The sequence below is a fragment of the Balaenoptera borealis genome, assembly GCF_965194805.1.
Source record: "Balaenoptera borealis genome assembly, chromosome: 9".
Lineage (NCBI taxonomy): Eukaryota > Metazoa > Chordata > Mammalia > Artiodactyla > Balaenopteridae > Balaenoptera > Balaenoptera borealis.
The window spans coordinates 57,099,903-57,127,470 of NC_138873.1; the positions used below are offsets into that span (position 1 = coordinate 57,099,903).

At 35.3% G+C, this 27,568-nt stretch overlaps 1 protein-coding gene across 9 annotated transcripts in view; it reads right to left on the bottom strand.

Moving 5' to 3' along the window:
- GRIK2 (glutamate ionotropic receptor kainate type subunit 2) overlaps positions 1 to 27,568 on the bottom strand; it is a 640,648-nt gene that overhangs the window by 187,855 nt on the left and 425,225 nt on the right. For all 9 annotated transcript variants that reach the window (XM_082405216.1, XM_082405212.1, XM_082405214.1 and 6 more), the window contains one exon: positions 25,890 to 26,003. In XM_082405216.1, the coding sequence (XP_082261342.1) occupies positions 25,890 to 26,003 (114 nt within the window). The remainder of the gene's footprint in view (positions 1 to 25,889; positions 26,004 to 27,568) is intronic.

The following is a 27,568-nucleotide window of genomic DNA, read 5'->3' on the forward strand; positions in this document are numbered from 1 at the left end:
AGATGAGCCAGCTCTTTAAAACTATAGAGTTATACCTTAATATGAGAGAAAAAAAAAAGATCTCAACGTCTTGCCCTGGGAAGCTCAAGAGAAGGCAAAGTGAAGAATCATGCTTTCAAAAGGGAGATTAAGGATAAAAGGACATTATCATACACAGCAATACCAAGAAGATGGATATTTCTTTAACAAATTAGTAACCAACTCACTATAACTATCTGATTATGACTTATCCCGCTGCTCAAACAAGCAATGCTCCTGGATAGATTAAGAGCACAATGAATGATGTGAACTTGAAAAGAAAAAAAAACAGCTTATGATAACAATAAGAATGTTTTCTCAGTACTAATATATGTTTTCAATTGGCATGTTTTGATTTTAATTGGCTACCACCATTCTTGTATGGAATAGTGACAAATAAGTAAAAACAGCAACTCCAATGATGATCAATAAATTACTATGCTTTTCTAAGAGAGTATATTGCAAGTTGTTATATGATGTTTAACAAGATGCATGTAGATATCTACATGTAATAACCTCATGTTAAAATATAAATGTAAAATATTTTTATTGTTCATCCATCCATTCATCCACCAATGTATCCATTCATGCATTCACTAATCAAATATCTTTATGCAAATTTTGTATACAGATTTCCAGAACAGAGGTCAGCAAAATGGCTCTTAAAAACCAAATAGTAAATATTTTTGGCTTTGTGGGCAATACATTTGCAACCACTCAACTCTACCATGGTAGAGAAAAAGCAGCTGTAGAAGCAATGAATAAGCTGGCAAAAACTGTCAGAGTTTTTAGAAATCAATTTTTTAGGAACTCTGGAATCTAATAAAAAACTCACAACAACCAAGGGAATGCTTTATGAAAAGAAAAACTACCAAATTTTGGTAAGAGAGGTCTGTGGCATATCAATTTACCCAGTTACTACTACCCTCCACTCTCCAACTCTGTAGTAGCCTTGAAGATGGCAGCCTGCATTCCTGATGCAGGTTGTGCATACCATAGGGCTCATTATGGGTCTATTCTCAAAGAACATAGTTCTGTGTTTTCACCTGTGTGATGATTCCGTGAAGGATCAGCTCAAGGATTTGCCTTTGTTTTGCCTACATAGGAGCTTCCCCAGGGCTGAAGTTCCTTCATGGGTGGTTTTTTCATAAGCATTTAAAGGCAAATATGTTAGCCACTACTTCCTGAGCAAGAGAAAAGAGCAGGGGCAAGAGATAAACAAACTAAAATGCTTGGGATAGAAGGGATAGAAGAGGCTTGGAAAAGAGATACTTGGGACAATTAGGGTTATGAAAATCCCCAGCACATATTCAAGGAAATCTAGAAAGCCACATAGATTTCTATGGCTGGATGTATGCTCAGAAAAGACCTGAGAAGACTCTAAGCATTTACCTCTGGCTGGACTTCAGTCTTTATGCAAGCAGAAAGGGAAGAAGGGAAGAATTGTAAACTGCCTGGCTAAACAGTGAGGGAGTGTCTCAATATACAAACAAACTATAAAGATGGAGAGAGGTTTTGTTTTTTGTTATTTTGTTCCAGGAGCTTAAGGAAATCTTAATAAAATCAATAGAAGACCACTAATCTAAAAACCTCACACTTCAGTGGCTCCACATAACAAAGAATACAGACTTTACAAAATTATTTCAGCAAGGTCACTAAGCAAACAAACAACAACCACAATAGACAATAACAACAAATCTTGGGTTGGGGGTAGAATCTGACTTATAGGGTGGCTACATTATAATATTCAAAATGTCCATTTTTCAATAAAAAATTATGAGGTATGGAAAGAAACAAGAATGTACAGCCCATTTACAAGAACTGTCCCTGACAGAAATCAGACATCAGACCTACTAGAAAAAACTTAAATCAACTGTTCTAAATATGATCAAAGTGATAAAACTATATACAGAGAACCGAAAGACACCATCAGAAAAAATCTCACCAAATAGAGAACATCAATAAAGAAATAGAAATTATTAAAAAGAAACCAAATAAAAGTTATATAGCGAAAATTACAGTAACAGAAAAGAAAAATTCACCAGTAGGGTTTAATAGTAGATTTGAGCAGGCAGAAGAAACAATCAGTCAATTATTTTTGACTGAAGATCAGTCAATTGAAATTATTCAGTCTGAAGAGCAGAAAAAAAATAAATGAGGAAAAATGAATAGAGCCTAAAGGATGATGAAACACCATCAAGTGGACTAAAAAAATGCATTATGGTCCTCCCAGGAGGACAGGAAAGAGAAAAAGGGGCAGAAAGTATATTTGAAGAAATAATGGCCAAGTTCTCAAATTTAATAAAAAATATCCCATAAGAAACTCACTGAATTCCAAGAAGAATAAACTAAAAGTGGTCCAGAGGAAGACACATTATAATCAAACTGTTGAAAGACAAAGATAAAGAGAAAATCTTTAAAGCAGCAAGAGAGAAGTGGTTTGTCATATACAGAAATGTTCAATAAAATGCCAATTCTCATCAGAAATCATGAAAACCAGAATGCAGTGGGTATTTAAAGTGTTAAAAGAAAACATTATCCACCAAGAATTCTACATCTGGCAAAACCATCCTTCAAAAATGAAGGTGAAATTAAGACATTTTCAGATAAACAAAAGCTAAGGGAGTTTGTTGCCAGTAGACCTGCCATAAAAGAAATGTGAAAGGGCATCATTTAGGTTGCAATGGAAGGACACCAGACAGTAAATTGAAGTCATAGGGAAAAATTAAGAACACAGGAAGATATTGCTACACAGGTAAATATAAAAACCCACATTATTTTCATTTCTGATTTGTAATTCCTCTTTTTTCATATATTACTTAAAAGACAAATGCATGAAACAATAATGATAAATGTATGTTAATAGGTATGCATATAAAGATGCAGTTGTGACAATAACAATGTAGAGGGGCAGAGCTATACGGAAGTAAAGATTTTGCATACAATTGAAATTAAATTGATGTTAATTCAAACTATACGGCCATAAATTAGGATGTTAAGCATAAGTCCCATAATAACCACTAAGAAATTAAGTAAAAGGTATACAGTTAAAGAAAACAGAAGGGTATCAAAACAGTACACTACAAAAATCAATTTAAAATGCAAAATAAGGTACCAATGGAGGAACAGAGGAATAAATAACATATAACACATACAGAAAACAAATAGCAAAATGGCAGAAGTAAGTCCTTCCTTATCATTAATTACATTAAATGTAGATGGATCAAATTCTCTAATTAAAAGTCAATGGATTTAAAAAAAAAATACAGGATCCAACTATATGCTCTCCACAAAAGACTCAGTATAGATCCAAAGACACAAATAGGTTGGAAGTGAAAGAATGAGAAATATATTCCATGCAAACAGTCACCAAAAGAGTGACCATACTAATATAAAACAAAATGGAGTCTAAGTAAAAAATTGTTACATGAAAGAAAGAACATAGAATATTCATAAAAGGGTCAATCCATAAAGATAATATATCAATTATAATCATATAAGCATCTAAAAACAGGACCCCAAAATATATGAAGTAAAAACTGACAAAACTGAAGGAAGAAATAGATGATTCTATATTAATGGTCGGAAACTTCGATGCCCCAATTTCAACAATGGTTAAAACAACTAAACAGAAAATCAGTGAGGAAATGGGGATTTGAATGAATCAGAAAGAATAGAAAATATGAACAGATTGATTGATTACCAGTGATAAAACTGAATCAGTAAAAAACAGACAAAGTCCAGGACCAGACAATCTCAGAGATAAATTCTACAAAACATTTAAAGAAGAGCTAACACCCATCCTTTTCAAACTATTCTCAAAAACTGAAGAGGAAGGAATGCTTCTTAACTCATTCTATGAGGTCAGCATCACCCTTATACCAAAACCAGATAAAGACACCGCAAAACTGAAAATTACAGGCCAATATCACTGGTATACATAGATGTGAAATATTAGCAAACCAAATTCAACAATACATTAAAAGATCTCATGATCAAGTGAGATTATCACAGGGATGCAAGGATGGTTCAATATCCACAGATCAATCAATGTGATACACCACATTAACAAATCAATAAAAATTATACAATCATCTCAACAGATGTAGAAAAAGCTTTTGACAAAATTCAACATCCTTCCAAATTGAAAAGGAATAAGTAAAATTCTCACTTTTTGCAGATGACATGACACTCTACATAGAAAATCCTAGAGACACCACCAAAAAAACTGTTAGAACACATAAACAAATTCAGTAAATATGCAGGATACAAAATCAATATGCAAACATATATAAGAATAAACATAAATAAGAATAAACTATTATAAAGAGAAATTAAGAAAACAATCCCATTTACAATTGCATAACAAAGAATAAAATACCTAGGGATAAATCTAACCAAGGAGGTAAAAGACTTGTACTCAAAAAACTATAAGAAACTGATTGAAGAAATTGAAGCTAGCACAAACTAATGGGAAGGTATACTATGCTCATGGATTGGAATAATTAATATTGTTAAAATGACTGTACTCCCCAAGGCAATCTATAGATTCAGTACAATCCTTATCATAATACCAAAGGCATTTTTCACAGAACTAGAACAAATAAGTCTAATATTGTATGGAAACACAAAAGATCCCAAACAGACAAACCAATCTTGAGAAAGAAGAAAAAAGCTGGAAGTGTCATGGTCCCTGATTTCAAATCATACTACCAAGTTACAGCAGTCAAATGGACAGTATGATCTGGCACAAAAACAGATGCATAGATCAACAGAACAGAATAGATAGCTCAGAAATGAGCCCACACTCATATGATCAATTAATCTATGACAAAGGAGGCAAGAATATACAATGCGGAAAAGACAGCCTCTTTAGTAAACAATGTTGGGAAAACTGGGTGGTTACATGCAGAAGAATCAAATTGGACTACTTTCTTACATTATATACAAAAATAAAGTAAAAATGAATTAAATATGTAAGTGTAAGATCTGAGACCGTAAAATTCCTAGAGGAAAACATAGGCAGTACATTCTTTGACATCTGTCTTAGCAATACTTTTTTGGATATGTCTCCTCAGACAAGGAAAACAAAAGCAAAAATAAACAAATAGGACTATATCCAACTAAAAAGCTTTTGCACAGCAAAGAAAATCATCAACAAAATGAAAAAGCAGCCTACTTAATGGAAGAAGATATCTGCAAATGATATATCTGATAAGGGATTAATATTCAACATATGCAAAGTACTCATATAACTCAACCACAAAAAAAAAAAAAAAAAAAAAAAAAAACCAAACAACACAATTAAAAAATGGCAGAGGACCTGAATAAACATTTTTCCAAAGAGGACATACAGATGGCCAACAGAAACGTGAAAAGATGTTCAACATCACTAATCATCAGGGAAATGCAAGTCAAAACCACAATGACATATCACTTCACACTTGTCAGAATGGCTATCATCTAAAAGACAACAAATAACAAGTTTTGGCAAGAATGTGTGGAAAAGAGATCCCCCATGCACTTTTGGTGGGATTGTAAATTGGTGCCCCCCCCCCATGGAAATCAGTATAGAGGTGCCTCAAAAAGCTAAAAATTGAACTGCCATATGATCCAGCAACTCCACTCTGGGTATTTATCCCAGAGAAAAAACCCACTAATTTAAAAAGATATGTGTACACCAGTGTTTATTGTAGCATTACTTATAATAGCCTAGATATGGAAGCAATATAAATGTCCATCAACAGATGACTGGATAAATATTTGGTATATATATATAGGAATATTACTCAGTCATAAACAAAAAAACCCCTGAAATCTTGCCATTTGCTACATGGATGCATCTAAAGTGTACTTTGCTAAGTGAAGTAAGTCAGAGAGAGAAAGACAAATACCATATGATCTCACTTATATGTGAACAAAACTAATAAACAAACAAAACAAAATGAAAACAGACTCACTGATATAGAGAACAAATGGTGATTGCCAGAGGAGAGGGGGCTGGAGGGTACAATATAGGTGAAGGGAATTAAGAAGTACAAACCTCCAGTTATAAAATAAATAAGCAATGGTGAGGTAATATACTGCATAGGGAATATGATCAACAATATGGTAACAACTTTGAATGGGGATAGATGGTTACTAGAGTTATCCTGGTGATCATAATGTATGCAAATTGGTAGTACACCTGAAACTAACATAATATTGCACATCAACTATATTTCAATAAAAGAATTTTTATAACTTAGTAAAAAGATAAACAACACAGTTAAAAAATGGCAAATGTTTTGATACAATTTCTCAAATCCCTTTTTTTACTTTATCCCATTCTCTTCTAAGAGCATGCTTTCTCTTTTCACTTTTAAATTATCATCCAGTAAGTCTGCTTTTATTTTCTTTTCTCCTTGATTATTATCTATAAAATGAATAAACAGGTCATATTAATATCTATCTATTCATTCATTTATTCATCCATTCAACAACCACTTAATAGATGTTCATAATGTTCCAGGCATTGTTCTGTGTCATGAAGATAAGAAGACTGATAAAACATGGTACCTACTCTTAAGGAACATTACAGTCTAGTGACAGAGACAGAGACAGAGACAGACAAATAAACAGGTAAGTACAATGTAAAGTCACAGGGAAATAGCATTTGAATTCAGTTCTCAGCCCTGGTTGCACATTAAAATTAAATTAAATATTTTACAATTAAAAGTATAATACTGATGCCTGTGCTCCACCCCCAGAGATTCTGATGCAGTTTATCTAGGATGCTACCCTGGCATTATTACTTTTAAAAAACTTTCTAGGTGATTGTATTGTACAGTTGGGTCAGTTTTACGGGTGTGTGACCTGTGTAGTTGCACAGAACCCAACACTCTGAAGACCTGTGTTAGGTTTAACCTCTGCTGGTGACCTTTTGAAGTTCTAAATAATTTTTTTAAAGGATATCCTCATTTTTCCTTTGCACTGGGGATGGAAATGATGTAGCTGGTCCTATATGCAGTCAGCAATGAAAACTACTGCCTTAAAGTGGTCTAGATAGAAATATTTTGAAGAGAGAAAATTATTCATGTGGATGCTGAAAAGAATAAACAGCGCTATATGATTTAAGTGAAAAGAGAGTGTGGAGCAAGAAAAATAGGGGGAGATAATATCATGAGGACCTAAGTTAGGAAGCAGACTGTATTCCTATAAAATTCTGAAATACTATCTAAATATAATCACTGTTGATCCTAAGTGCTTGAGTTGATATCCTGCTTAGAATGGCATTCTTTTTCCTAAGATTATTTTTAAGCATCTACCTAAAACCAATTTTGATTCAGGAAATGAGGTTGAGGATTTGTCTTTCTATTGGGTTGGCCCAAAAGTTGTTCTGGTTTTTCCATAAGATGGCACGGAAAAATCCGAACGAACTTTCTGGCCAACCCAATACAATAGTCTCCCTTTAGGTAATTTTTTACTATTTAGACACTGGATGAATTTGAATGCATGTTTGGAAGAGAGAAAAGCAAACCAAAAGGAGGAAGATATGATTTGTCAAATGATTGCAAGGTGGAATTTTCAATCATTAGGATTCTGTTTCTTATAATTTAGTAAAACAATTAGAGTTTGGAGACTTTGGTCTTAGAAAGGAGGACTCAACATTAGCCATCCACTAACTCTACTTATGTTTCTCCAAAAACAGCTGAAATACGCTGATAGAAAACTGGATTAGAATAAAGAACTGATACTAACTGGCTTCTACCCTCATCACACTCAAAAGTTGATCAAATACTGGCAGCCTCTTCAATGTTCCTGAATATGCATGTAAAACACATGCAATGAGAATTATCCATCAATGATCAGTAGTTAGCGTCACGTATCTACTGAAAGTTCTTTTTTACACAGTGAATGGTGAGTATAACTTTCAGCGGCTGCCTTTTGTAATCAATAAAATCAACAAATGTTTATTGAGTATCCATCATTTAAAAGAAAATACCCTGCTTTAGGACTAAGGTGCTTCCCCTAGGCATCTTTTAATCTACTTGAAATACAGAACTTGTACGGGAAAATGTAAACTAATAATACAAGTTTTCACGTAAGTGCCTAAGAAATAAATTGTATAGAAAAAAGACCATTAGGTGCCAGTTAAAGGAAAGTAAAAAATGTCCCAAAATAGTCAGATAAATCATCCTAGAGAAAAGGGCATCAGAAAAATGGATTGTAGAATGAATATAAATTAGATAAATGGGGAGAAGTAAGAGTTGTTCAAGGCAAGAGAAATGAAGCGGCACATGGCCTGAAGAAGAGGAATGATGGTTTCTAAGAGGAAGATGTTCATAAACATGTTAGAAAGCCTTAGGGGAAAATATTAAACATGAGCACCATTCATTACTTATTAATTTTTAAATTACTTTATACCCATTAAAATGATCACTTATTGATAATTTTGTGCCAGGAACTATGCTTATGTTTTCTAAATTTTTATCTCTAATACAAACTTCTAAGTTGGACATTATTATTATCATCATTATAAAGTAAGGTAATTTGCCCAAGGTAAATCATCTACCAAGTGGCAGACTCAAGATTTGAACCTAGATTTTCTCACTTCCATTTGTCCCTTCAACCTGCAGAAAAGCCCTTTCTCAGTTAGGTATTGAATTCAGTTACCAAGTGTCAACTAACTGTAGAATCTGTCTGCTCCTCTGCTGAGGGTTAGTGGGGCAGGCAGTTTAAGGATTTGCATATGTAAGTAAATTCCGTCATAAATATCAATGAGGACCTAAAAGTTGTTATGATTTAACCTAAGTATAGTGTATTTGTACATAGTGTATTCTTCTGGAAAATTATCCCACAAGTGTCATTTTCAAGAAAACATTCTGCAATTTAAAATATTTGGAAATTCTACATAATTGCATCCCTTTGAGGTATCCATAATACATATGAACTTATGAAAGACTTGGTGATAAAGAAACCTAGTGGATTTGGCTTAACTTTTTCTTTTAATTTTATTCTTGGCTGCAGTGGGTCTTAGTTGTGGCACGTGGGACCTTCGTTGTGGCACACGGGCTTCTCTCTAGTTGTGGCTCCGGGCTTTTCTCTCTCTAGTTGTGGTGCACAGGCTCCAGAGTGCATGGGCTCTGTAGTTTGTGGCACACGGGCTCTCTAGTTGAGGCGCGTGGGCTTAGTTGCCCTGCGGCATGTGGGATCTTAGTTCCCTGACCAGGGATTGAACCTGTGTCCCCTGCATTGGAAGGCAGATTCAGTATTTCCTAAAATCTATTAACCAGAGTCATTGTAGGGTGTGCCTGCATTACACACCTATCAGAATTGTGGAGTACACTCGGACATTCTGATGTAATCAAATAATTAACACAGTATGCTATTGCTACAGAGCACAGAAATTGCAGGCTGTATTATAAAAGTACTGTTTTGGTCTAAGGTCAGAGAGTATCACATTTGCCAAACAACTGCAAATTTAAAAGTTCAAAAGAAGAAACATAAATTTAGATTTTCTTTTTAAGAGCACAAGGCTATGACAAACATGAAAAAAAAATTATGGCTTTGGCTCTAATTACATTTGAATGCAGTATAAAAAATTCTCCATATAATATGAAATGCTTTCCAAACAGCTATGTGACAAAGGCATTTCTCTTCTATTAGTTCTTAAATGAATTGGTTAAAAAAAAAAACAACAACATTCTCTCGGTTTGTTTGACCAATATGGGTTTATTCAAACACGGTGGTGAAAACAAATTCATGTTATTTCTTTTAATTAATTACTAAATAGAACTAAAGCTAAGAGAGCTCAGAACATAAAATTTATAGGATTCAAGTTAATAGTACTCATTACTCTTTAGGTGTCTAATTAATGGCATAAATGCCTTTTGAGTAGTGGACCTAATAAAATACATTGACTGATAAATGGGTAAGAACCAGGGGAATCATCTGTTATTCTGGATTTCTAGGCAAAAAAACAGTCACTTTAGCGATGCCAGGAAAATAAAACATGCACATGCTTTCTGCCATGGAAAGACGTCTGTACTTTTCTTTTTTGAGTCGCTGTGGTAGGGTTAATTGGAGTCAGGATATAATCTGTCATTATGAGTACCATTTAAATCTCAAATAAAGAGAAGCAATTAGGAATCCATGTCAAGTAATCAAGTGTGGTTTAAAACACAGAGATCAGGACCTGAGAATCAGATATTGATCTGAAAGGCAAGTTAGGCTGTAAGTACCTGCCATAATTCAGGACTTACTGGTCTTGCAGGTCTCATGATTGTCATCTGACACCCACAACTTTCCAGACTCAAAGAATAGTACATTTTTTCCCAGACTCTTTATATTCCTGGGAAGCCCTGAATTTATAATTACTTATCAAGCCAAACAGAATACAGCAGTTTTTAGGACAGAATCAACAGGAGCATCAGGAAAGGAAAGAAATGTTCAGCAGTATAGATTCACTGAAAACACACGTGTTCTCTAAGTGAACAATATCACCAATATTCATGATGCCAACCACCATCTATTTTGATAACTCCTAATATGATCTCCAGCCAGACCATTATCTTCAGGTATGGAACTACATGTCTAACTGCCAACCAGGTCAATATACCATAGAAAAACTAAATGTAATATGTTCAAAATTAAATTCAACTTGTATTAACCCAATTTGCTTTTTCATATCAATTCTGTTTCCAGCCACATTTACCAGAAAATAAAAGTGTCCTAATCTCTGACCTCTTCTTAAACCCCAATTTGTAAACTGTTACTATATATCCCCCTTTCTCCACCCTAGCTATCTTGGAAGTTGTATTTCCTTCCCCCAATCCTTTGGATAATGCCACAGTTTGGAACTTATCAGCTCTTACTCTTGAAATATTCTCTTGGCTGGTCTCACCCAATCCTAGCTTGTAAACTACAAGCAATTCTCTCTGCGATACTAAGAAGGATTTTTTAAAATCTCAATTTGATTATATGGTTCACGTACTTAAAATCCTTCAAAATTGCCCCATTACGAATAGCAGACAGCCTAAATTCCTTCAGGAGGCCTACAAAGGCTTTCTTCTCTGCTGTTGCCTGCCTGCTCACCCTCAAACACTACTTCTCTCCCACATTGTCTGTGCTCCATCTGTAGTGGACTACTTACAGGTAGTTATTCATATACTCTAAGCACTTTCACATGTCTGTGCCTTTTCCCACAGCCTGAAATATCTGGTATTCCTTCTTCACCTAATAGATTCCTACTCCTAAAGCAAACAGAGCTCAAGATTTTGTGAAAAGTGGGCACTGGCATCCCCTCTCCTAATTCCTTACCAAAGTAGTTCTGAAGCACTGGGCAAATATAAAAATTCCCAATAGTAAAAAGTAAGAGTAATAAAGTCTTGCCAAAACTTGTGGGCATGGAATTCAGATAGGTACAGAAAATCATGTGTGGAAGATAATTGGTAGGTTGTAGGCAATGTGTAAAAACACTGGGGCAAGAGCATGAACACGTCATCAAAAAGGGCTTCATTCTACTTGAGAGATAAAACATGTTATGGACAGCCCTTAAGAAATAAGTTGTATAAGCAGACTGAAAAGAGAGGACTGGCTGTTGGTGATGACCTCTGTTTAAAAAAGAAGAATGGACTCTTAGAATGGAAAACTGCAGATCCAAAATTCAGTCTATTTTCTTGTTTAGATGTAGGTGGCACCACTGTCCCACCACTGCAATAGTATGTTGCTGTTGGCAGAGTAGGGTGGTCAAGTTGACCTACTCATCTGGCTGGGATTCATGACCTTTTCTTTTTTTTTTTTTAATTCCTGAAAATATACAGTTATAAGGCAATTGATAAGGAAACTTCACTATCTTTTTGAAAGAACTGACACTAAATGTAAGGCCACAGGAAACCAAAAAGCCTTGGTCTCCTAAAGGCAGCTGAAAAAATGCTTTGTTCTTTTCCCCATCAGAATTTCTTGCTCAGAGGTCCATACTCTGTACCAACCAGAAAACTAGATAGATTCTTCAACACATTTCTGGTAAACTTCACCTCCCTTGCCCTGACCCTGGCAGAAAACTTAAGGAGAAATTGAATCGACGTGACCCTGGTTTCACCACGCTAAAATCTAGAGAACTAAATTACAGTTTGTATCAGTCAAAATTAAGTTCTTCAGCCTGTTTTTCCTTCTTCATTGAGAATGCTAGCAGCCAGGATGATGTCACCTGGACTATGGGCTGTAGGATTCCTTTCAGAAATTATGCAACACAGAGAATAGATACATAGATGTAAGTATTTATTAGACCATCCAGATGGAAAGCCACAGCCCTCCCACAACAGTCCACTGTTATCTGAATTTCAAAGCTTGATGTCATTTGAGAGATAAAGGTTCTGCATAACTCCAAAGCACTCTGCTAACCATTAAGCTGCACTACGTATTTTTTATTTTAAAAGTATCTTCAAAGCACTTTTCAGAGAAAAACTCAGCCTTATATAAATTTATCATTAAATTATTGAAAACAAAATAAATAGAGCGCTTAAGTAAAAAGAAGCTGGAAGACGGATAATCCAAAACACAAGGAAAGCAGGAGAAAAATAATAAGGAAATAGAAGAAAAAGAGGTGAAGTAGAAAATAGGAAAGAAGAAAATACCTTCTTATGCATCAATGCACCATTTAAAATTGACTGAAAAGGAAGTAATAAAATGAATAGGTCAGGGTTTCCCTGGTGGCACAGTGGTTAAGAATCCGCCTGCCAATGCAGGGAATACAGGTTCGAGCCCTGGTCCGGGAAGATCCCACGTGCCGCGAAGCAACTAAGCCCGTGCGCCACAACTACTGAGCCTGTGCTCTAGAGCCCGCAAGCCACAACCACTGAGCCCATGTGCCACAACTACTGAGCCTGTGTGCTGCAACTATTGAAGCCCCCGTGCCTAGAGCCCATGCTCCGCAACAAGAGAAGCCACCGCAATGAGAAGCCCATGCACCGCAACAAAGAGTAGCCCCTGCTCGCCGCAGCTAGAGAAAGCCCGTGCGCAGCAACGAAGACCCAACATAGCCAAAAATAAATTAATTAAATAAATAAATTTAAAAAAAAATGAATAGGTCAGTAACCATAAAAGAAATTGTATCAGTTATTAAATAAATCTTCCTAGAAAAAAATCTAAATACTGTGGAGTTTTTATTTTTGCCCTAATATAAAACAAATAACCTCATGATACATAGACTGCTTTAGAGCATAGCAAATGCTGTGGAACCAGTTCCCTCCTTTTTAAATGAAGTTAGCATAACACTGACATAAAAAGCTAACAAAATGGTGAAATACTGAAATTAAGGAGCAGTCACTATCAAATATACCTAAAAACAATAGAGCAAACAAACAAAGCATAGCAGTCCACTGAAATATTTTTCAACCATAATCAGTAATAGTTTATCTCTGGAATGCAACTATTTTTAATATTCAGAAATTGATTAACATATTCATCAGAAAAATAAATACAACTGGAAAAATTAATAATAATCTCCATAGATGACCAACGTATTCAATAATAATTAGTGCCCAATCTTGAAAAATAATTAATTGGAAAACTAGGAATAAAAAGTCTTCTTGAGAATACATCTATTATTGTACTTAATAAAGAAAATACTATCAAAACAAGGAAAACAGGCTCAGAGAGTGAAGTTCTCACCAAATACAAATGAAAATAAAACAGATAAAAGCAATTAAAATTAGTAAAGGCAGAGATGAAATTATAGCTCTGCATAGGAAGCATGATTAAATATCTAAACTACCAAAGACAATTACTTATAAATCTCTTACATATAGGAACATTTCTATAAAGTGACTCAAGGGAAACATTCAAAAATAAATTATTTTCCTATATTTATATTATAAAAAACATAAAATCACTTTGTCTGAACTCATAAGTCGGGCCCACTAATGTTGTTTTAAAAGATAATCAGCAATCTGTCCTCAGAAGCTCTATTTGACAGATATTCTACTGAAATTATGGTATATGGTCTCCTTTGAACTTTAGCTTATACTATCACTGTTTTCATTGTTTTTGCATTGTTTTTTTCCTGAATCTTCAATGAGAATTTTATTGGAAAGTTAAGAAGGAGCGTATCTTTTACAGTATTAATGAGAATAACTCCTATTATGGACATCTAGTGAATACTTTGATTACAGATTTGCAGACAATTCTAATTGTTAGCACTGTACAACCAATACCAGAATAAATTAAAATGAGCACCAGTACTGAAAGAGTAGATTAAAGATGAAAAATAGAGTGCAAGTTTAAACAGAAAACGAGGCTCTTAACGAAGGGGACTTTTATGTTTTGTTCCTTCAGCTTCTGTTTTTCTTTAGATCTGACTTGGGAACATCGTAAGTAGCTTTTCTAAAGTAACAACAGTTCAGCCCTCATTGCCTGCTTCACAGCTGGTATAGGGGCTCCAGACCATCTGCCAACTGAGGAGTCAAGCCTTGGTCAAACACCTCCAAGCAGAATGAACCAATATTCTCATGTCCTAACTTTTAAACAGTTTGCATTTTTTCCCTCTGAAGATGGTTGGTTGTTCTTATGTTTATCCTAAATTGCTTCAAATATATATATTATTGTTTATATATTATTTAAGAAAATTTCATGGAAACATTTATTATGTTGGTGAGAAACAACAGAGATTTTTAGAGCTTAATTCTTTTTGTTTTTCATTTTAATTCTTTTTTTTTTAACATCTTTATTAGAGTATAATTGCTTTACAATGGTGTGTTAGTTTCTGCTTTATAACAAAATGAATCAGCTATATATATACATACATCCCCATATCCCTTCCCTCTTGCGTCTCCCTCCCACCCTCCCTATCCCACTCCTCTAGGGGGTCACCAAGCACAGAGCTGATCTCCCTGTGCTATGCATCTGCTTCCCACTAGCTATTTTACATTTGGTAGTGTATATATGTCCATGTCACTCTCTCACTTCGTCCTAGCTTACCCTTCCTCCTCCCCGTGTCCTCAAGTCCATTCTCTACATCTGCGTCTTTATTCCTGTCCTGCCCCTAGGTTCATCAGAAACATTTTTTTTTTAGATTACATATATATGTGTTAGCATACAGTATTTGTTTTTCCCTTTCTGACTTAATTCACTCTGTATGACAGTCTCTAGGTCCATCCACCTCACTACAAATAACTCAGTTTCATTTCATTTCTTTTTATGACTAATATTCCATTGTATATATGTGCCACATTTTCTTTATCCATTCATCTGTCGATGGACACTTAGGTTGCTTCCATGTCCTGGCTATTGTAAATAGAGCTGCAATGAACATTGTGGTACATGATGCTTTTTGAATTACGGTTTTGAATTATGATTTTCTCAGGGTATATGACCAGTAGTGGGATTGCTGGGTAGTATGGTAGTTCTATTTTTAGTTTTTTAAGGAACCTCCATACTGTTCTCCATAGTGGCTGTATCAATTTCCATTCCCACCAACAGTGCAAGAGGGTTCCCTTTTCTCCACACCTTCTCCAGCATTTACTGTTGGTAGATTTTTTGATGATGGCCATTCTGACTGGTGTGAGGTGATACCTCATTGAAGTTTTGATTTGCACTTCTCTAATGATTAGTGATGTTGAGCATCCTTTCCTGTGTGTGGTGGCAATCTGTATATCTTCTTTGGAGAAATGTCTATTTAGGTCTTCTGCCCATTTTTGGATTGGGTTGTTTGTGTTTCTGATATTGAGCTGCATGAGCTGCTTGCATATTTTGGGGATTAATCCTTTGTCAGTTGCTTCATTTGCAAATATTTTCTCCCTTTCTGAGGGTTGTCTTTTCATCTTGTTTATGGTTTCCTTTGCTGTGCAAAAGCTTTTAAGTTTCATTAGGTCCCATTTGTTTATTTTTGTTTTTATTTCCATTTTAAATTTTATTTATGTATTTATTTATTTATGGCTGTGTTGGGTCTTCGTTTCTGTGCGAGGGCTTCCTCTAGCTGTGGCAAGCGGGGGCCACTCTTAATCGCGGTGCACAGGCCTCTCACTATCGCGGCCTCTCTTGTTGTGGAGCACAGGCTCCAGACGCACAGGCTCAGTAATTGTGGCTCACGGGCCCAGTTGCTCCGCAGCATGTGGGATCTTCCCAGACCAGGGCCCAAACCCGTGTCCCCTGCATTGGCAGGCAGATTCTCAACCACTGCGCCACCAGGGAAGCCCTTTATTTCCATTTTAGAGCTTAAATCTTAATTAGCCAACTTTTGGTTAATAAGTAGGAAAGAAATTGTGAATCTCATAATTGGAAGATGATTAAAAAAGAAAAGAATTTTATATCTATCAGTTTTATACAAAATATGTATTTAAGTGCTAATTTATTTGATTATGTTTTATAAATTCTTTCAAAATAAATTCAGGAGATTGCTACATTATACATAAATGATTCATTTTAAGGTGCGTGTATTAATTTAAAATGTTATTTTTAAACCTGATGAGATTTAATGAGAATCCAGTATCATTAACATTTGTAAAGTTTATTGACTACTTGGTTTTATAACTTCTTATATTACCCAAGGTCTGTAGACAATTTCACTTTTAATAATATCACCACTGGTCTAAACTACATCTTAGTCATTCTAAAATAATCTCGTTATTTTTTTCTTAGCTCAATTAAGGAAATGTCATAAATGTATGTAGTAAGCTTTGATCTTAAAAATGGAAAGGGATCATATATTTAAGGGAATTAGTTAACAATAAACTTAACTACTACTATTTCATTACATTTTAATGATTCAGATTACCCTAAATGTAGTTGGAAAAATACATAGAAACCTAACTGCACAGGCCAAAAAAAATGTTCCATTCATTTGGAACATGAATTTGTCAAGAAACGACCAATAAGAACAATAAGCAAGAGATAAGCATAAATAATAATAACACAGTTGAATGTTATTACTCTATAGACAGGACAGTATTATTCTTTTTTCAGCCTCTGCCATTCCAACTGTTATGCTTTTACTGCTGTAGAGCTGTGAAATCTTTCCATTGTCTGAGCCCTGGTCTTTAAATTTCCTTTTAATCACCATGGCTCTTGGAGTCTGAACTCTGCCTTCCCTAATTAACATTCAAGTCAGAAGCCTATGGTGCGCTACAGGTTATCACAATTGGAAGTGAGAATACCAGGAGGGCAAAGTGAAAAACCTAGCAGCTACCATCAGAACAACTTAATGTTTTCAACCAGAGGCAATACTAAAGATGACTGGTTTGTTAGGATCAAAAAGTACTGACAAGAGTCTCCATGTGAGCTCATATATTGTTCTCTTGCCTAGAAAACAAACCTCATTTTGACATCTCAAGACATTAAAAAAGCACTTTCACATGAACAGTCTGGATAGAAAATGAATAACTATAATAATCTGTGGCTTATGTTTTAAAGAAACAACAAAATAGTGTACCAGGTGTACAGAGCATGCCTATTAAGGTAGAATATTTTACCTTAATAATTTGTAATAAACTATGTTTATTATTTATTGATACTTTTAGCTTTTTTCAAAATTCAAGGGCATTCTGAGGAAATCTACAAAAATTACTTTCTTTTATTTTGTTTTGCAAGTCTACAAAGCAAAGGCTTCCTTTTTAATGCCTGATTCTCACATAATCACACACACACGTACATCCCTTAAATATACTACTTAGCTGCTGCAAACTGTGTTTACCTCCTTTCAGAAGAATAACTTCAGAGAATGTACATCATGTACAAAAAAATCTGTCTTTATTGGCCCTAATTATCATTCTAAGAAGAGTTTTTGTTTTCACTCTATACCTATAGAAAATCTGCTGGGATTTGGTAAGCTGAGAAGAATGTCTTTCTCCCTGAAATGTAGTATTTAATCACCCGAAATTGTAGTGTATCCTATAGAAATAATGACTGCGTAATAGGTTGAAATTAGCTTTCAAGAAAAAAAGGATAGGGCTTCCCAGGTGGCGCAGTGGTTGAGAATCTGCCTGCCAATGCAGGGGACGCGGGTTCGAGCCCTGGTCTGGGAAGATCCCACATGCCGTGGAGCGGCTGGGCCCGTGAGCCACAACTGCTGAGCCTGCGCTCCGCAACAAGAGAGGCCCGTGCAACGCGATGAAGAGTGGCCCCCGCTCGCCGCAACTAGAGAAAGCCCTCGCACAGAGGCGAAGACCCAACACAGCCATAAAATAAAATTTAAAAAATTTAAAAAAAGAAAAAAGGATAGAATTCTGCTAGTTGTGCTTGTTCACCAACATTTCAGGAAAGATACTGATGTCAGAGCAATAAGGGTTTAAAGGACAGTTTGGCTTAGTGATTATCATTCATATTTTAGTAAAAACTGGTATGCTATTTAATTCCTCCACTTGACTGAATTATCAGTTTAGATTGGAGATATTGGTTGTTACTGTCTTTCTTCTGGTATTTGTATTTTGGCCATTAAATATTTAATTAGCTTAATTTCCAAGTGAAAGAAGAAAGAGGGAAAAAAATAAAAGCTGAAACTCCAATCAATCAAATGTGTCATTTCACTGCTTTTCCAGTAAAAGGTTTGATGGGAAGGGAGACTGCACCTATCAGCTAATCTCCAAACTGCATTTCATTTCTGAATCTAATTTATTATCCCCTTACATGGATAATCAAGATTTGACTACACAAAATTATTGCCAACATCTCCATTCAGATACAACTAAACAGAACTCCTTATCCCCCCTCCCAACATCTTTATCATGCTCTGTGGCAACGTTAATGCCCTGCCTCTTAGGCTTTTAACCTCGAAGTCCTCATCTACCTTTCTCAATTGTTTTTGCTCCACGTGTAATCCATTCCCAAGAAATCTCATACACGATTGTTCAATGTTGTCATCTCTTTCCTCTTGCCTCTGGTTACAACGTCTCTTAAATCAGACTCTGTAAAGCCTCCATTCAGTAGTACCCAAGAACAAACCATACCTCCCTTGTTCAAAATGTTACTTGACTCACTTCTTTGTTAAACTCTCTTAGAATAGTCCATCCTTTCTTTCTTTTTGGTATCTGAATTATGAATATGAAATTTAAAGAGACTAGGGTATCCACTCTGGCTTGAGTGAATAGGAAAGCACTGGAACCATAAACAGAGCTTAGAAATATAGGAGAAACAGATATTTTAAGGTCGGAGTTGTAGAGGAGGTTTGAATCATGTTGAGTTTGATTCTCAACATGCAGGTAGATATATGTCCTATGAGCAGCTGCAAATTTACATCTGAGTCTCAGATCAAGGGCATAGTTAAAATTTAGATTATACAATTTTACACGGTACTATTGTGATTACATCTTTGAAAATGAGAAAGCTAAAGCAAAATTATCTCATTTCCATGTAGTTTGCTGTGGTTAAGCTGAACCAAAAATTCATATTTCTCCAATCATTCTTCTAGAACTTAAAATATATTGCTAATAATAAAATAATCTTCCAAAAATTATGGTGTTGACAATAGTGTTGGCAGTGAAAAAGAATATAACAACAAAATGAAAATACTTAAGTGTCTTTATTATGGTAGCATTTTAAAATTAGATTGAATAAAGAAGGAGGAAGGAAGCAGGTGTGTGTGTGTGTGTGTGATTATGTGGTAAAAAATGAGGTTCTGGTCACTTACAGAGCCTCTAAAGATTGGGACCCTAAGGTTTAAAAAATTATGCCTAATTTCACATTAAAACAAACAGCTTTCTTTCTCTATGATACCACCACCAATAGTTTTATGTTGATCTGGCTAATCTGGAGGTCTAGGAGAATATGAGAATTTATTTGAAATAAAATACATCAAGCTATTAGAGCAAGAATGAAAAGGAGGAATGCAGGGCCAGCATGATCCCTGAAACAGGAGGAAAAAAATATGGTGAGAAAAGGTTTGGTTGCCTTTGAATAAGCTGGTTGCAGGGATGGGGTACAAGCAGCCTGAGTTTGAATGAGGCACTCATCTCACATTAACATGTATAAGTAGTACTTATACATGTACTACTTATACATGTATACCTACTGTATCTTCCTTAAATTATTTTGATATTACTAGCTCCACAACACATGTTTAAAATTGCTTAGAAATTGTATAGATCTCGATAAGAATGAAAAACCTTTTTTCTTTGTGAAGCTGCATTATTTGGGTTTCCAAGCCCGAATGCTAGTAACTCTCTAAGAACTATGTGCTTACACGGGTTCGAGCCCTGGTCTGGGAAGATCCCACATGCCGCGGAGCAACTAGGCCCGTGAGCCACAACTACTGAGCCTGTGCGTCTGGAGCCTGTGCTCCGCAACGAGAGGCCGCGATAGTGAGAGATCCGCGCACCGCGATGAAGAGTGGCCCCCGCTTGCCGCAACTAGAGAAAGCCCTCGCACAGAAACGAAGACCCAACACAGCCAGAAATTAAAAAAAAAAAAAAAAAAAACTATGTGCTTGACAGTCACTCTGTGACAATGGAACGAGAAGAATCAGAGGGAAAACCCTATTGCAGGGACAGATTTGAAGGCCTAGAAATCTGCTTTTGTTGCTATTATGGAAGAAATTGCAGAACCATTTAGGGGACGATTCGGTCACGTCTCTCTTTTGTACTGTAATTCCTTCCACCGTCCTTGGGAGTTTGCTCCCAGATAAGCCTCCTGTATCTGTGGGCTGCAACAATAAAGCCTAACAAGCCTAAGCAAGTAAACTCAGTACTGAAATACACAACCTTCCAGGAAGTGCTAAGAATATAAAAAATAAGACTAAGTTGCAGATGCAAGCACATTTGTTCAATTCATTGCTCAACCGGGAAGAAAGAACCTCCTTAAGAGTAAGTGACTTTTCTGAAAAAGTCACCAAATTTATAGTCATTTGCATGCTAAAGTGCTACTAGTCGTTAAGGGAAAGAACATGTACAGTGGCATTTAGTGCTAGGAATCTTTTGATGGACAAAAATCAATTATTATACAGGAGCCGCATAGTGGGGAGCACTCAACGTATTTAGACAGGCCTGAAAAAATCTATTGAAAACCAAGAACACAGAGGGAAAACAGGCATTCCTTCTGTGAACTTAAATAAATATTCAGCCACCTGATACTGCCCCTAGCTAGTGTATCCATAGCAGTAAGGACAACAGGATGAGGCTAATAAACTGAAAATAGAGCACACATTGTTCTCAAAAGCTCTCTATGTCTCATTCAGAAAGAGTATTTTTGTTATTATTTTTGGTGATTAGGAATTTATATTTTAACAATTGTTATGCAATAAATGAAATCATCATATATGAAAACACGGTTCTAAGGTTGATATCTGTAATTCCAATAATAATGATAAACACAAGAAGCAAGGGAATTTTAACCACTGAATCTGAAATTCAAAAGCCAGAGTGGTAATATGAGGAATATGAAAGAGAGGGCATGAGTAGGCTGGAGTTTTAGGTCTAGACCTGCAGGTGAGGTTACATAATTTCCAAATTGTATGACATCATTTAAGTCAAAACTAAAAAAATAAATATTTAAAAAATTGTTTAGAGCTTTCTAAAATGAACTCATTCCATGATATGACTACTGATATATACTACGCCCATACAGTGTATTGGGCGTAGGTTATATTGTTGAAGAGGAGCAAAAATCATTAGTAAACAAGATGCTTAATCTGAATTCTAAAGAGAAAAAGTGAGATAAGCCCCATTACTCTTTTGATTGCCCAGAAAAATCTGAGATTATGGTTTAAAGAAGCTGTAAGAAAACTGAGTGCTAAATTAGGAGAGGGGAGAAACAAGAGGCCCGAGGCATCCAAGAAAGAGTAGCCTAAATCTTGGCCCCTGAGGAAACGTCTAGATGTCTAGGGACACACCTGTAACGTCATCACAGTGCTCTAGCATATGTGGGATTTCTGGATGAGAAGCACTGCTTTAGGTGAACAATTCTCAATCAAGATGCTATTCTGGTCATAATCTATAGTTGTTAGACTTTTCCATACTGGGCCACTAGAGACTTCATTTTACAGTATTGGTTGCTCAAGTTGGACACACAGATTGGTTGAAAGCCCACTTCTCTACTTTCTAGCTCTGTGACCATGAGCAGGTTACTTAGGCAATCTGAATACCAGCTTTCCCACCTGTAAAAGAGTATGGATAATGGTATCTACCTCAAAAGGTTATTATGACAATTAAATGAGTAAATCTATGAGTAGTGTTTTGAACAATGTCTAGCAGAGAGCAGACATACCAAAAATGTGTATTACTTTTTTTTTAATGAACCATATTCATATAATCTTATTTAATGAAGCTGAGAAGCAGATAAAAGCACCAGCCTCAGTTATCATGGTCTTCTTTCAATTTTGCAAATTTTTCAAGATCTTTCCTGCTTTAGGGCCCTTGCATATGCTGTTCTCTCTGCTGAGAATATTCCTTCCCCTTCTCTTTACCTTGATAATTTCTTCTCAAACTTCAACTCTCTATCTTTCTGCAGTGAGACCTAACCTGGCCCATCCTTCCACTCCTGGTCCCTGGTGTAACTCTGGATCATTCTGTAAAAGGCATCACACAATTTATCTTTCTCTTATATCTCAATCACAAGGTGTGGTGTGTGGTACGTGTTTGTGTGTGTGTGTGTGTGTGTGTGTGTGTGTGTGTGTGTGTGTAGTTCTCCTTATGAATCCTACCATTTTCTAAGCTCCATAAGGGCAGAGACTGTGTTTATTTTCTCCATCAAATATAGTGGTTATCACAAAGCCTGGTATATCATCATCACTAAGTACATATTTGTTAAATACAAAAAGAATGAATAAAAAAATAAATAAATAAAATTCAAGATAAATGGAGCTGATTATGATAAGCACATTGATAATGCTAAATTCTAGAAAACCTCACTGGCTTTTTTTTAAGACACATAATAAAAATGTCAAACAAGAAGCATTAAGTGAACTTCCCTCTGTGGAGATATCATTATTCACAACATAGCCAGAATCTCCTCTGAGATTTTCCAAGAGAGAAAAGGACAAAATAATCATACAATACATCAAATGATCATACTTCCTTATAAAATATAAATTAAGTATCAATAAATTATATCAAGCTGGCTTATATAAATAATGTAAATAATCTCTTCAAATCTTTTCCTGATTGTGGATACTCTGTGATCAGAGTATTCAGAAAAAGAAGTTTTTCAACTAAGTGATATAAAAACAAATAATGTACCTTTCTTTTTAACAAAAATCACAATCTCTCTGAAACTAATACAGTGACATAGTCTAAAATATAAGTAACCTATTTATTAAAATGTAAACTTAGAGTATGTTCCAGAGTTGATCGTACATCTTGGTTATATGGAGCAATGATCTGAGGAATAGTTCTCAGTCATCATTATAGGTCAGAATTACCTGTGGAACTTAAAAAAAATGAATATGTCCTACAGTTAAAGGTAGCAATAACTTTTTAAAAGCTTTATGCCTGGCTCTGATATGAAGCTAAGATTAAATACCACTTGTTTATGAATAGATATAAAATTGTTTATTATTGAGAAAAATATTTGGATACTTTTTATAAAATAACTGAGCAATTAAACAATACTGAGAAATTGTATGGGTAGTCTTATTTACCTGCTTTGTCTGGACAAGAAGTTTGCAATAACCTGCACACTTGAAAAATATTTAAATACAGCCATTTAAAAGTTGCTTATCCCTCTAATTTTCTGCTTAATTAAATATCATTTATTTTATTTAATTTGACAAATATTTATTGAGCGCCTCCTATGCCCAAGTCACTCTTCTCTGACACTAAGAGATCTAAAAAGTGTAAAATTTGATTATTGGCCTTGTACAGATCCATGCCAAATAGAGACCCAGATATATACAAAATTTCTAAAATAAAAAAAATACATGGTAAGTGCTATGATAGAGTATTATGATACATGAAGTGTACACTCCTCTGCCCGCCCCAAACATTCACAACTAAATGAAAAGATCAAAGAGTTTCACAGAGAGCATGTCCTCTGAGATGGGTCTGGAAGGATGAAAACTTTTTCACAGGGGATCATAAAGAAGTGAGCAAAGATTTGGAGCCATAAAATAAGTGATGCATTTGAGAGTTTGGCTGGATCAGGAAGAACACAGAAAGGAGTATGGGGGCTGGTTGCTGAAGATGACAGGTGTCCCTTGCCCAGCACTCTTTACTCTGTGAGCATTGTAGAGGCACATGTGGTGTAAAAACAGGAGGCTTAGTCAGATCCTAATTCTCCAAGGAATGGTCGGTGATGTTTGGAGAAATATGGCACACATGAAATAACTTAAGAATAATATAGTATTAATTCTAAATAATATAAACTACTGACAAGTTCTATATTTCAGAAATGGAGAGAAACATATTGCAAACAAAGGGAACGGGGCTAACACAATCATAGTAATAGGCTAACTGATTACCACAGTTCAGTTAAAATGCAGGATTCCTGAAGGGAGTAATAGGAAATGACAATAGAAAGGTGGGAGAAGACAAGACTGTAGAAAGCTTTGAATGTCAGGGTCAAAACCTGGGGGCCTTTTTAATGGTCAATATGGATTCACTAAAGACTTGTAAGTAGAGAAGCAGGAAATGACAGAGTTAGATCTTCACAGTGGAGAGTGAAGTGCATTGCAAAGGGAGAAGGTTGTCAGCAGGAGGGATAGTTACATAGTTACTGTAATTGTCCCAGCAGCAGGTTATGAGATCCAGGATATACTGGCAGAAAAAGGATATATTAGTGCCCTGTGAGGACATCCCATCTGAGGACCAGGGCTGGTGGATTGGTGGGTTTGAGAGTTATCTTTGAAAAGAGAAGGAGATATAAAATTAAGTTAAAGGGACCAGCGAAGTTTGGATATGATGGAGCAAGTATTTACTGAGGTTCTTAGCAAGGGAGTAATTAAAAATCCTTGTGAACTTCCATCACTGTCATTTCCTGATTACTAGTTCTGCTTCATTATCAAGAGTCTTTAACACAAGCCGTTTTGTTTTGACATGCCTAGAGATCTGACATCCTTTGTTGTTACTACAAGGACAAGATTATGAATTCTTCCTGGCTTGATTTGCCACCATAAATCAAATTTAGAAATTATATAAATGCTAAAATTGTGTGGAGGTTTGTTCTGGACAATAATCTTACATTCCTATTGATTACCTGGGGAATCATAAGAACTAGTATTGATAAATTTATTCTGTAGGTAAAAGTACTCACTAAATCATCAGCCCCTTGCTTGTCCTAAGATCAAGATTCCCATTTGCAAATGGCACGGTAGGCATACGTAAACATTACTGTGTGATCCAATTAAAATATATAATTATAAGAGGGGTAAAAATATCCAGCTTATCAGTATTAATTTAATTCTGTTGGTGATGAAAATATTTCTGGCCTAAAACAGCACTTGTCATTTGATTTCATTAGGGAGATTAGTAAAGTAAAAGTGAATTCGCCATGATGAAAACAATTAAATTGAAATCAAGGTTAAAATATAATTATAATAGAAATAGTCCTGAAAAATAAATAGTATGCCCTCTGAAATATATTTCCAGGAGATGAAAGCAGAAACAAAGTTCACATGCAGCTCCTCACATAAGTATATTTATACAACTGCATGTCTGTGTACTTTTCAAATCTTAACATTGATAATTTTTCAATAGCAACTAATTTTGTAGAAACATAAAGATTTCCAGTAATATATGAAGTGGTATTATTAATCAACATAAGCAGCCCAAACATTAATATAGTTTATATCATTAAAAGCTAACCAAATAAAACTGTGACTAAATTAACATTGACTTATCTGTTATACAGTAATTGCTAAATAACTGTAAAATATATTACATTCTGTTCATTACTACTCCAATTATAATGTCCTTTTCTATCCATTTCCATGTTTACCTACATTTATCTAAAAAGAATGGAAAAACACTTACCAAAATGGTGGTAACGATCAAAGAACGATTGGATAAGGAATCTGTGATGTTGGCTGGCTTTCCCTTTTGACTTTCTGTCATATTCAGGCCACTGGCTGGATCCCAAGTTCCAATCTATAAAATAGCATATGTACTTTGTAAATCGTCCATCAGGCACCTGGGAGAGAGCACTGCAGAGAAAGTTAAGACTGCTAACACTTATTATTCACATCTGCTGCGTTATCTGCTGTTGTTGAAGTAAAGGCTGCTTGTTTTAAGCATGATTCACTGCTTTGTGAAGTGTGTCCACTGAAGTGTGACATTAAAGAACAAAATGATCCATTGCACTTCTACAGTCAATGTGGGAGCTTAATTTTCCATTCAGACTTTCATTCACCAAGATAAACTACTGCTGATGATACCTTGATAGCTGGCTGGAAACTCATTAATAGCACATATTTTTGACAGTAATGGATCTATCTTATCCTCTCATTACAATGATAACATGCCATATTATATGGACAAAGCTAAAAGACAGAGCAAAACCTGGGGATCCAGGGTAAATTAATAGGTAAAAGCAGGCTTAAAAGAGGCATTAATTCGTATTCACAAAACCCCCAGTAGGGCAAAATCATACCCCAAATTACCTGCAGAGCTTTTAAAAATATACTTTTGCAGCTTATAAAATACTCCAAGGAAAGGAGATTACAGCATAATCTCATCTGGATAACCCATTCTAATACTTCTACTTGTATTCTATTCAATATGTATTTTAATTTAACTAATACCCTCTGATAGATTAGGCCATATACTCTCTGTGTTCAGACATTTTATACTCACTGAACACAGTCTATATGATGACATAGAGCTACCTCTGGAGATACATATAAGCATAAGATGCCACTAAATACATAGATTGGGTGGTTTGCATACATGCACCTGCACCATTGCATGTCATGTAACAATGGCGACCACTAAAGGAAAGCAGAAGCAAAAGGAGACACAGAGTATTTCTTAGTCAGCATTACTTTTCCCCACCCTCTCAAACCTGGGAGTCATCAGTAGTGAAATCTGTCTTATGTATGCCCCTAGCCAATTACCCAACTTGTTTTCCTCAAATGAAGCTATAAATTATCAATTTCTTTTTAAAATAAAGTTTTGTACACACAGATCTTCCTCAACTTATGGATGAACCCATCATAAGTTGAAAACATTGTTAAATCAGAAATGCATTTAGTACACCAACCTACCAAACAACATAGATTAGCCCAGCCTACTTTAAACGTGCTCAGAACACTTACATTAGTCTACAGTTGTAGTCAAAATCATCTAGCACAAAGCCTATTTTATAATAAAATGTTGAATATCTCATGTAACTTATAGAATACTATACTGAACTATAATGAAAAACACGCTGGTTATATGTACAACAGGATGCTTGTAAGTGTATTAGTTGTTTACCCTGGTGATGGAGTGGCTGACTGGGAGTTGTGGCTCAGAAATTATCGTACTACATATCACTTGCTCAGAAAAAAAGATCAGAATTCAAAATTCAAAATACAGTCTCTACTGAATATCTATCATTTTTGCACCATCACCATCATAAAGTTGAAAAATCATAAGTTGGGAACTGTTTGTAAATTATCTTTAATGTGACATTGATTTAGCAGGTAACACTTACTCTGGTCTACCTAAATATG